The sequence below is a fragment of the Phyllostomus discolor genome, chromosome X, assembly GCF_004126475.2.
Source record: "Phyllostomus discolor isolate MPI-MPIP mPhyDis1 chromosome X, mPhyDis1.pri.v3, whole genome shotgun sequence".
Classification (NCBI taxonomy): domain Eukaryota; kingdom Metazoa; phylum Chordata; class Mammalia; order Chiroptera; family Phyllostomidae; genus Phyllostomus; species Phyllostomus discolor.
The window spans coordinates 34,610,686-34,623,255 of record NC_050198.1 but is presented as its reverse complement, the minus strand read 5'-3'; the positions used below and the strand labels follow the sequence as shown (position 1 = coordinate 34,623,255).

At 45.8% G+C, this 12,570-nt stretch overlaps 1 protein-coding gene across 5 annotated transcripts in view; it reads left to right on the top strand.

Annotated features, from left to right (window-relative positions):
- The window catches only part of IQSEC2 (IQ motif and Sec7 domain ArfGEF 2), a 76,573-nt gene that overhangs the window by 30,078 nt on the left and 33,925 nt on the right, over positions 1–12,570 (top strand). For 2 of the 5 annotated variants that reach the window (XM_036016905.1, XM_036016909.1), the window contains exon 3: positions 6,430–6,525. The exons of 1 other annotated variant lie outside the window; for it this stretch is intronic. In XM_036016905.1, the coding sequence (XP_035872798.1) occupies positions 6,430–6,525 (96 nt within the window). Of the gene's footprint in view, positions 1–4,364; positions 4,502–6,429; positions 6,526–12,570 lie in introns of those variants that run through there. 2 more of the 5 variants (XM_036016906.1, XM_036016908.1) reach the window with 2 other exon arrangements.

The following is a 12,570-nucleotide window of genomic DNA, read 5'->3' as shown; positions in this document are numbered from 1 at the left end:
TTTGTTTCCTACTGTAATGCAAATTGACCTTTGCTCACAGTGCTTTCAAATTTCATGTTCTTGCATCAAAACGCCCTGTTTTATCTAAAAATTTCCCCTTATTTTGTGCTTTTAAGTGCACAGTGACTATTACCACTGCTCCCAGTATGTGGGGATTTTCACAGCCTCAGAACAACTGGCATAATGCTACTCATGGTGCAGCTGCCACCAGGTTCTTGGTTGCTTCAGGAATTTTTACATTTTATTAGTGCAGTGACTGAATTTATAGCTATCTGCAGTCTATAATTACAAGCGCACATTATCAATATTATCAGCTTGATGCTTGAGCTTAGTTTTCCATTAATACAAACCCTGCAGTTTTTCCATTAATTATAGAGGGCCTTAATGACCCCTTAGACAAATTTTCACCTGTGAGTAAAGAGTTGGGAACCAGCTGTGGCCGTAATGACTGCTCTCCGGACGCAGAGGCAGTATGCCCGCGGCTTTGGCCTCAGTCCTGGCCTCCCGTTTCCTGCCTGAGACTGGAGGCTGCCCACCTCCTTCTCTGGAGACTCCTGTTTCTGCTGTGGCACATAGCAGCTGCTGCCATTATTTCCAATAGAAACGATACTTTTCTGATTATTGTTAAAGCCATCTTTCCACATGTAAATGGTAAACCCAAGTGGGCGAGATCACCCCAGGCTCATGGCAGAGTCTCCAGCTCCTCCCTTCCCTTTTATCACAATTCCAAATATTAAGAATTGCTTTGATTCGAACAGTGTCTGCTATGTGTCAGGCACTGTTCAGGAGCCCTCAACACACATTCTCTCTAATCTTCCCGGTTGCCCTGCCACGTAGTGATGGTCACAGCCACTTTACCAACAGGGAACAACACTAGAGAGGGTAAAGGGACTTGTGAGAGGTCATCCATCCATTCGTCCACCCATGTATTCAATCATTCACTCACGGGTGACATGCCAGGCACTGATGTGCTAAATTAAATGCAGTTGATAACGATGATAAGTAATCAGACTTCTTCTCTGAGGAAACTCACTGTTGTGTAGGCCAATGGGCAAGGAAACAATTACAGAGAATTACAGGGGAAGTGTAGGGTGCTGTGGGAGCTCCCAGGAAGTATACCCAACCCAGCCTGAGGGTCATGGAGGCTTCTCCAAGCTGACATCTAAGCTGAGAGCTGGAAGACGAGTAGAAGTTAGTAAGGTGAGGGGTGGGGCAGGGTGGGGTGAGGAGAAGTGGAGAGTGTTGCAGGCAGAGCCAAAGTGCATGCCAGGGTGGTGGAAGTGGTGTTCAGCCCTTACATTTGTGACTTTCGAAGGCCGTATGCGCAGTGTGATGGCCCTGTCATGACAAGTGGTCTGGAAAGTGGGCAGAAAGTACATTGGGAGGCTGGAACGGGGACCCTGGTCAGTTAGGCCACGAGCTGAGGAGCTGCAAGACCCAATAGCATTTTTCCTGCTTCCAGGCTCTGGAGATGGCGGTTTGCATGTCAGGCCCTGGGGCCCAGCCCGGCCAGCATCAGACCATGATTTCAGTGCTCACAGTGCCCTCGAGTGTCCGTCAGCCCATCTTGCAGCCTGCACCTCTATGTCGATTGTGTGTCTCCTACTAACACTGGCTTGTGTGACTAGGTGCCTTGTACTGGATGCTGGGGACACTGAGATAAATAAGACACAGTCCCTGCTCACAGACCTCCTGGCCCAGAGGAGGCAACAGAGTGCTGAGAGAAGCACATGGTGGAAAGGACACGGGGGAGGGGTCAGAGTGGGCTTCCAGAGCCCAACAAGCTCTGAGCTAGCTTGTAAAGAACGAGGGGGAGCTAAAGATGTGGGGACAGGGTGATGGGGGATGGCCTTTTGAGCAGAGGGACGGCACAGGCAAAGACAGGCTGACAACAGAGCAAGAGAGAATTGCAAGCACTTCTGTCTGGGCGGAGCATGGGGTGAAGATGGGGCAGGCAAATGAAACTGGCTGGAGGGGAGGGGGAAGGGCCAGCTCAGAGAAGGTTCTAGGATGCCTCCCACTAGCTCAGTGTAGGCACTTGTGCGTTACTCGTGTAAGGACCTTGCCTATTCTTTTGGGACTACAAAGTCATCTGAGGATCTGATGAAAGCCATGCTCTCCCCAGATACGTACTATCACTCATTAATATTTGTCATACAACTTCAGGGGCTTCAGAGACATCCCCTATGCCTATTCATGAACCATGGGCTGCCAAATTGTTCTTAGTATAAATACTAAAACTTTATTGTGGCCTCTGAGGCTGTGCAAGATCGGGCCCCTGCTTACATCTCTAGACTCACCTCTCTTCTCTTTGCTTTTTCCACTCAGCCCCTTTGGGCTCTTTGCAGTTCCGGGAGATAGATACCCCCTCAGGTCCTTTGCCCAAGTTTCCTCTGCCTGGAACATTCTCCCCTGCTACCTCCACTTTTACCCAGCTTAATTCCATTAGTTGTTGAATGTCTGTTTCCTCTCATTTGGGTATAAGCTCCATGAGATCAAGACATTGGCTACCTTTAGTCACGGCTGCATCCATCCCCCAGCCCAGTGCCTGGCCCACAGGATCTGTAAATCAGTGAATGAAGGCCTTGGCAGTGCCCCATGGCCAAGTCAAGCTCCTCATCCACAACTCCTTCTTCCCTTCAGCCTCTGGTGGGTCCTCACATGAGTCTCCCCAACATATTCAGATAATTCCAGGAATGGCCCAGATTGAGATATTTTCCTAGAAACAGTCCCTTCCCTGAAACCAACAGCCTTCCCATGGGTGTCCCTCACCTCTGTGGGAGAGGGGTCAGACTCTGTCAGGCTTGAGCTGAGACCATTCATTGTGTGCACATTCATCTCACTGAATCCTCACAAGAACCTGTGAGGGAGGAATTGCCACTCGTCTTTTATAAACTGAGCTTCAGAGGGGTTACCAGCTGAAAAGTGGCCAACCTGGGACTTGTGCTTGGCTCTACCAGGCACTGAAGTGAAGGCTCTTGACCTCACCAGAGAGGGGAAGGGGCTTGCCTACGGTCACACAGCATCAGCCTTAGGGCCAGGACTAGAATTTCTGTCTCTCAACTCCTGCCAGGCCAAGAGGAAGGTTTGGGCCAGAGGTGCAGCTCTTAACACACAAAAAATGTAAATAGGCACCAGGTTCAGCTGTGGCAGGAACTAGGAGAGGTGCTGAAGGAGATGGAAAAGAGCAGCGGCTGAGTCCAGAGTCCTGAGGACCAGTGGGGCGGGGTGGGGGGAGGCTTTAGGAGGAGGCAGAGGAGGCCACGAAGGGCCCACAGATGCCAACTTTGTGGTGGTCTGGAGAGCCTATCTCTCTCAGCAGCTTTGGCTTTCTTGAGAGGAACCAGCTGCCCCGGCAGGGAGGCAGGAAGGCTGGCTTGTTGTCTGTCAGCTCCTATTCCTTCTAGATCACTGAACCCCTGGCCCCTCCCAGGGCTGCCTTCTGCTCAGAACAGCCAGGGGCCTAGGCTCTGGGGCCATGAAAGGACAAGAATGCTCTGAGCTGGATCTGGGGTACTCTTCAGGACCCACACATCCTTCAGATCCTCCACATTCTCTCCTTTTGCCAGCCCCACCCATGTGGAGGGGAGAGATTACTATAGTCGGTAGTTGGGGAGTCAGGGCATCTGTATTCCAGTCTGACTGGCTGCATGAACTCCAATAAGACTTCCCCTCTCCAGGCCTCAATTTCCCCATCTGTAAAATTAGGCAGGGAAATGTCCTTGGGAAAACAGCCTCTTGATTGTGAATGGCAGTTCTTCTGATTTTTGCTCTTCTCTTCAGGGAGCTTTTTTCTCAGCAGTCCAGAAAGCAGCACAGAATAGAGTGAGAACTTTTGCTGTGGTCAGGAATACTGGCCAGGGCCTCATCTTGATTTCCCAAGATGAGTGATTTGAATTTTACTTCATCTGGAGCATCCCAGAACAACAACCAAATGGTTTCATTAGCTGTGCTGAGGAAGAGGATGTTTGTGAAAAGCTTCTGTGGAAAGGTTTCTACGTTCACAAGGCAGCAACATGGCCGAGGGGATGGATTACAGATTTGGGAATGGCCAAAACAGGTCCCGATCTTGCAGTTCTGCCACTCACCAGCTGTAGTGCTTGTGCTGTGTTGCCTAACATCTCTGCATCTCGGTTTTGTCTTCAGGAGATGTAGGGCTAGTGACACAGACTTGATAGGGTGCTTGGGGTGATTCCAGTGGAGGTGCACATAGGGAGCCCAGCCTGCGGTTTGGCCCAGAGGAGTCACTGTGAGCTCTCATAGCCGCTTCCTCTTACCAGGACTTCCCAGCCCTCCTGGGGGAGCAGGGGAAGGAGCAAAGTTTCCAGTTGCAGTCTGGCCTACAGCCCGGCTGTCCTGGCCCCGCCTCCTTGGTTCCTCCTTCTAGGGAAGGGCTGGGGAGGAGGGTTTGGTGACTCGGTGGAGGCACCGCCCGCCCGGGCCAGGGGGCCTGCCTGCGGGAAAGGTTCAGACTCATGGAGCCCCCCGGGAGGAGTAGCAGGTAGGAATCTGGCACCCCAACCCCTGCAGCCTGACCCCCTCCCTTCCTGCTCAGGCCTGGACCTAGTCCCTGGGCTGCTGATTCAGCAGCCTCCTGGCTTCCTGGTTCCTGGCTCCCCTCTTGGACTCTAGGAGGGCCTTTGGCTTGGAGGAGGGAGCCAGCTGGAGTGGGTAAGCCCTTGGACATCAGCGTGCCCAAAACCGTTAAGACCCTGGAGCCCTGAGTAGCGCAGTCCGTGGCCTGGGAGAGTTGTGATTGGTGGCTGTCCTGGGGTGCAGTGTGGCCCAGCACTGCAGGACTCCAGATAGCCACAGAGATTCACTGATACCAACATTCCCGTAGCCTTAGGGTCTCTGAGTCTCAGGGTTAATGAAATAATGAGTCAAGGACTTAGGCTTGTGAGTGGCACATAGATGGCAGTTGAGAAACAGTCATTTTCATGATGATGGTGATTCAGAGTGTCTGATAAGAAGAGTCTCAGAATCCAAGATTCGGAAAGATTCTAAGATTTGGGTATCCTCACATTTGCAGAAAGTGAGATAGCGGGCAGCTGGCCTGTCCTGCAGCCACATCTTCAGGCCTTTATTTGGGCTCTTGAATGCTGGGCCCTGGCCAAAACCTCCCTTCAGAGGTTGTTGGGGGGCAGGGGCTGGCTGATCTGGAAGGACCTGCCCCACTACCAGCATCTGCCCTATGCTGGGTAGGGGAGGGAACAGGCCCTCAGCCTCACCACCCTGCCATCACTCCTCTCCCTTTCCATTCTCTGGACTTTAATCACGAGGAGCAGGAGGCAGAGGGGCCTTTGGACCCTGCACTAGGGGTGGGTACACAGCGCTGGGGGGCAAAACGTGGGCCCTCTCCTGGGGTGGGGGTGCAGCACTGGCCTTGGAAGCAAAGACCTCTGCTCCTTGGAACTACCCTGTCCTCTGGCTAGCTGGGCTCCACCTGCCCACCTACCCCCTAGTCCCATCCTGTCACCAAGACCACTGAGACCTTGTCAGCTCTCCTCCTCCCTCCCCTCCCCTCCCCTCCCCTCCCCTCCCCTCCCCTCCCCTCCCCTCTCCTCTCCTCTCCTCTCCACTCGTCTTGCACTCTCTACCTCTCCCTGTCTTCTCTCTGTGTCCTTTGTCTGGCCCTTTCTCTGTCTTCCTCTTCCTCTGTTTTTCTCCAGTTCTGTCTCACCTTTTCCTTGTCTCTTTCAGTTTCTGGCTGTCTCTCTTCCCCTCCCCCTACAGTGTTTCTACCACCCACCTGGCCTGGGCTCTTCCCCCTCTTTTGACCCAGAGCTTTGCCTCTCTCCATCCCTCCCTCCCTTATTGTGAGGAATATTCTATAAAGGGGAGCTCCCCCCTACATCTTTTGCCTTTCTCTTTCATCCCTCACTTCCCCCATCACTCTTCCCTACTCGTGTGGCGTCTGGTGTGAGGAGGGCTCCCTTCCCCCTTCCCTGCTGTGGTGTGCCAGTGTCTCCGTGGCCAAGGTCCCCATGGAGTCACCTGGAACACAGGAGGCCCAGCCCAGCTCTTTTGTCTCTGCTGCCCCCTGTTGTCATTGTGTTCTGTTTGTGGTTCGAGTGCCGTCCTCTCTTTCTTGACTTTGTGGTTTTTTCTTTTTTTCTTCCTTCCTTCCTTCCTTCCTTCCTTCCTTCCTTCCTTCCTTCCTTCCTTCCTTCCTTCCCTCCTTCCTTCCCTCTTTCCTTCCTGCCCTCCCTCTCTCCTTTTCCTCCCTCCTTCTTGCCTCCCTACCTCCCAACCCCCCTCTTCCATTCCCTGTCCTCCACCTGTCCCGCACCGCCCCTTCCTCTTACTCTTCCCTTCCCCCTACTCACTCTCACATCCTTGTCCCCATCCCCCACCCTGCCTCTCCCCTCCCTCCCTGTCTCTCTCTCTCTGTATCTCTTTCTCTCTCTGTCTCTCACTGTCTCTCAGGTCCACAGCGTCTCATACTCTACACCAGTATTGCTGTCCTACTCAGGTCCTTGACTCCATGAAGCTTCCCCCCTCAGGCAGGCTGGCAGAGAGCAGGTAAGAGCTAGACCCACCCCTCCCCCAATCCTTCACCCATCCAGACAAATGTGCGATATCATTGCCAGACCCTCTCCCCATCTCCCTCTAGCCCCTGGAGTGACTGTGGAATGGGTGTCTGAGCATGTGAGGAGAATGATTGGGGGACCAGGTCAGGAAACCAAAGAGGACTTTCAGAACCTGTTCATAATTGGTCCTTCCTTTAAAATTCTTCCCTAGATACCTGTTGCCAAAAGCAGGAGTGGTTGGCCCTAGAATATGTATGTTTGAACTGTTTTAAAGGATGAGTAAGAGTTTGCCAGTTGGATAGGATGGGGAAGGGCGTTAAGTGTGAGGAAAAATCTGCTCACACCTTTGCAAAACAACGTTATTGCCAGGTTAATTGGAAAACACGTTTTACATTTTCTAACTATAATGCAATAAAATGAAATATTAATATCAGTGGCAAAAAGACTAGGTCCATTTGAAAGTTTAAAAATCCTAATCCTAAAGAGGAAATAAGAATGGAATTTATGGACTGTTTAGAATAACTGCTGAGGACAACACTACATATAAAAACCTATGGTATACAACCATGGAGGTCCCAGAAGAAAATGTGTAGTCTTAAATGCTTCTATTAGAGACAAGACAGTTCAAATTAAATGAACTAATTATTCCATTCAAGAATGTAGAAAAAGAACAACCAAAAGAAAGTAGAATAAAGTAATTACTGTAGATAAAACCAGAAATTAATAAAATAGAAAACAAAAGATTTCATGAACTAAGAGGTGGTCTTTCAAAAGACCAGTAACCAGGACAGACCATTCTCAGGCAGATATGTCTGAAAAAAAAAGCAAGAAAACATAAGTAAAATAAAGTGTGACAAAAGGATTTAACTATAGAATCTGAGGAGACAAAAAAAGTAATAAGAAAATACTTTGTGTAATTTTATGCCAATAGAATCTAGATGAAATGGGTGGTTTTCTAGGAAAATATAAATTACCAAATGACTTAAGGAGTGGCAGAATATAACAGTATAGAATAAATTTAAAACATGGACCAAGTGTTCTCCTCAGAGACAGTACCAGGCCCATTTGGTATTATGGAAGTTCTATTGAATCTTGAAAGATCAGATGACAGGAAAAGATCAACAGCTTCCTAGTTCATGCCATAAGGTTATTATAACTGGACAGGCTTAGCCCAAAAGTAAAAAAAGAGGAAAACTATAGCCTAATCTCACGTATTAATAGAGTAACAAATATTTTAGTTATCAAACTGAACTCGTCAGTGTATTAAAAAAATGTGTCATGACAAATGAAGCTTTGTTCCAGTAGTGCAGGGATTGTTCAACATTAGGAAAGATGTCATTGTAATTAATTACATTAATACATTAAACAGAAGAGATCCTACAACTACGTTCATAAATGCTGCAAAAAATCATCTGATAAAATTACACATTCATTCTTAATTTAAAAAGTCTTAGTGAGTGTCTTGCTGCGCTGGGGTAATCTGTTACACAGTAAGAGATAACTAGTACAGTAAGCAAGGAATCAATGCAAACTGCCTTAACTTGCTAAAGACTTTTTGTCAGAAACCAAAAACAATAATCAAATGTAACAGGGAACTACTAGATAAATTTCCATTAAATTCAGGAACAAATAACATGACTGCTATCACTGTCATTAACCATTGTTTTTCTGGAAGTTTAACCCATGGGATTAAAAAAAGACATAAGCCTTGGCTGGTGTGGCTCAGTGGATTGAGCATGGGCCGGGGCACACCACAGGGTTGCTGGTTCGATTCCCAGTCAGGACACATGCCTGGATTGCAGTCCAGGTTCCCACTAGGGGGCGCATAAGAGGCAACCACACATTGATGTTTCTCTCCTTCTCTTCCTCCCTTCCCCCATCTAAAAATAAAATAAATAAAATCTTTAAAAAAAGAAATAAGTGGTATAAATATTGGAAAGAAAGAGTTAGCATGATTTGAAGATGATATGGGTGTCTAGTTAGATAATCAAACAGAATAAAATAAAAAATTATTAGAATAAGAAAATTCAGTGAGATGGGTAGATACAAAATAAGTAAACACCTAAAGTATTAGCTTCTCTGAATACTAGCAATAGCTAATTAGAAGACACGACACCATACATAAAAATATTTCATTCACAATAGCAAAAAAATAAAATTCCTAGGAATTTACAAGAAATGTAGAATAATTTTCTATAGATAACTATAAAATTTCATCAAAGGCTATAAGGAGATTTGAATGAATCAAGAGTCCTATCCTATTCCTGGATGGGGAGATTCAACATGGTAAAAATGACATTTTCCACCTAATTTGGTCAAAAGGTTCAATGTATTGCTCATTAAATTTTCAGTGATATTTTCTTTGAGAATTGAGCAATTGGATTTTAAAGTTCATTTGGAAGAGTAAATGCCCATCAATTACTAAGAAAGTTTTTTAAAAGAACAGTGAGGGGGTCTTGCCCTATTACATACAAAAACTTATCATCAAACTGCAGTCATTAAAAATATTTTATCATCACAGAAATAGAAGAATACATAAATGAAACAGTAAAGAGTTTAGAAACAAATCCATATATTCATATAGGAATTGAATTTATGATAAAGAACACATTTCAAATCAGTGGGGAGTCAATAAATGGGATGGGACTATTGGCTACTACTTGGGGGAAAATTAGGTTAAACCCTTAACCTCATACATAAACAAATACAAAAAATAAAGATGCACGAGTACCAAAAGAAAGTCCGGAATATTTTTTATAATATTAGGGTAAGAAGCTTTTCTGAACATGACTTAAAAATGCATAAGCCATCAAGTGAAGAGCAATAATTTTGACTATATTGAATTTAAGAACTTCTTTGTGGAGAAAGATACTATACACAAAGTTAAAACACAACCAATAGGCTAAGAGAATGTATTTGCTACACAGATATCAGGCAAAAGTTAATATCTCTGTCTGTAGCTATGTGGTCTCCTAGAAATCAACAAGAAAAAGTCATGCAACCCCTTTAAAATAGAGAAGATACATGATTTGGCAACTCAGGGAAGAAATAGACAACTAGTTAATGAATGGGAAAGGATGCTCAAGCTTACTAATAGCTAAAGAAATGTGTTTAAAACAACAATGAAGTATTGGTTTTAAAGTGCCAAAATCTAAACTATTGAAAGTGTTGTAAGGAAACAGAATCCCTCACTTACCTTGACTGGAGTGCAAATTGGTACCATTTTTTTAAGAAAATAGGACAATTTGTTAGTTGCCACCAGAGTCTTAAATATCATATGCTTCCAAGCTGGGAACCATGTCTGGAAGCTAGATTTCTCCACAGCTTTACTACTAGATGCACCCCAGTTTGGCCAGCAGAAGCCTTTCCTGAAATACCTCAATTCCAATCACAAATATAAATCATACTGTGCAACTCTTTATCATAGGCCCTTGTAGGATAGCATTCTCAGCCGACTCTTAATGAAAAGGTTGCATGCCGTATGCCTCTCAAAATAAAAACGGGATTATATAAGTAGAAATACTCTTTAGTTTTAACCAGTTTATAAAAACATTAAAGCAATAGAAATAACTTATCTACATTTTAAACAAAATGTATATTCCTCTGGCCCAGCAGTTCATTTTTTAGGAACCTGTCCTTTAAAGCTACTTGCAGACATATGCAAATATACTCATCCTAGCATTGTTTGTAGTAGTGAAAAATTAAAGCAACCTAAATGTCCATTGGAACTGCTTTTCCTTCATGATCCATCATACTATGGATTACTCTGCAGCAGATGAAAAGTAAAAGGCTTATCTCCACATATTGGCATGGAAGGACCTACAAGACTTATTGATACATGAAAAAAGCAAGTTGCAAAACAGGGCTTATGATATGAGCCCATTCATGTAAGGAAAACAAAACCCCAAAACAACAATGACAACAGGTTTTTCATACCCTGTCACAATTTCAAAAGTACTGGCCCTTTTATTTCCCTCCTCCTTTATGTCTTTTTCCTGTATCCAGTGTTTAGATTTTAATAACTAGCTCAAAGGCCACCCCATTCATTTAGCAAGCATTTGTCCTTCCTGCTCTCTGTTAGGCTTTCAATTGAACCTTGAGTGGGATATGGGAATGAAGTGTATCTGGTTCTACCATTAGGAAGCTTACGTTTAGAAGGGAGAGAGACACATAGACAATGACAGCATAGTGTGGTTTGGATTGAGATACAAGTAGGCTCAGAGGGCTGCCAGAGAAGGTGCACCTAACGCTATCTGTCCACCTACAGGAGGGGATGTGTGTATTGAGTGTTGAAAGAGTAATAGCTTTCCTTCTTCCCCCAGCCCTGCCAGAAACGGTTGCCCACGTTTGGCTCTTCCAAGTGGGATGACCTAATGGGGGGGGGGGCGGGGAATGGTTGAGTCAGTACTTTTATTCAAGTCCAAGTTTGGCCTCTTGCTAACTCTATGACTTTAGACAAGCCATTTAACCTCTGAGCCTCTGTTTCCTCATCTGTGTAATGAGAACAATGCCTACTTACCTCTCAGGGCTGATTTTAGGATTGGAAACAATATATGTAAAACTCCTGGGTGGCTATCAACTCTTGAAGGGCAGGGACTATCCATGTTTTATTTTCCTCATGGCCAAATGCATAGCATCAGATTAGCTTGGATCTAAAAGCTGTACATGTCTGGGGATGGTTCTGGAGAAGAGAATGGGCCTGACCATGGCGGGGCTTTGGGATGAGGAGTCTGAGAGTAGTACATGGGAATGGAGGGGATTGCAGCAAAAGAAGGGAGAGCCAGGTGCCTAGCCTTGTGTGAAGGTGACATAGGAGCGGAAGTCAAAGTAGGTGGCTTTTGGAAATGGAGCCCAGGCAGGGCATTCTGGCCTTGGTTCTTGGTCCTGTTTATTCGTTGATGCCATCTCTGAATCCCACAGTCCAGGGCAGGGAACCATGGTGGACCAATACTTGCACTGGTGCCAAAACATCTCGATTTCAGTCCCAACCCTGTTACTCACTAGCTGAGTGACCTTATACAACTCACTTCACACCTCTGCGCCTAGCTCTTTCTCTGTGAAAAAAAAAATACACAATACCATCAGCATCATGGAGCTTGTTTATAGAAGAGTAGATGAGGTCATAAGTAGAATTCACCTTGCTGAGTGCCTGGCACACAATGGGTGCTAAAAAAAAAAAAGCATAGCAGTTATTAGTATTCACTTCAGTAGACACATGGCATTCTGCTGTGGCCCCAGCTTATGCTGAGTAATGGTTCTTGCTTTTCACAAGTTCCCAGTCAGTAGGGGAGACTGTGAAGGGCTATAACAAAGGAGAGAACAGGGGGCTGTGGAAGCCCAAAGGAAGGGATCTGGCCCCATCTAGGTCTGATGCAGCTCAACTTAGCCTAAGTGCTGAGCCTTAGGGGATGAGTAAGCGTTAGCCAGGGACGGAAGGGTAAAGTGTGGAAGAACATTCCAGGCAGAAGGAACAGCATATGCAAAAGAACCTGGATGTTATTGGGTAGGGCCAGGTTCTTAACCTGGGCTGTATGGGTCCCAGCTGGGCTTTGTGGCCCATGAACCTCCTGAAATGGAATGAAAAATGTTAGCCCTGGCTGGCATAGCTCAGTGGATTGAGTTCAGGCTGCAAACCAAAGTGTCGCAGGTTTGATTCCCAGTCAGGGTACATGCCTGGGTTGCAGACCATGACCCCTAGCAAGTGCACATTGATGTTTCTCTCTCTCTCTATCTCCCTCCCTTCCCTCTCTGAAAATAAATAAATAAAATCTTTAAAAAAAGAAAAAAAAAGAAAAATGTTGTGTGGGTATAGGTGCGTGTATTTTTTTTTTGTCAGGAAGATGGTTAATGACTGTCATTAAATGCATGAAAGGTTTGTGTTTCTTGGAAAAGGTTAAGGACCAGTATTTCTGGTGAAGAACTGTCATGTGAATGGTTTCTAAATAAAAAAGATGTTGAGTAAAATTCATGATTTAGAAACATCATATTAGCAGTATAAAAAGTGGATTCTATGCACAGAAGTCAGCGGGAAGGCCCA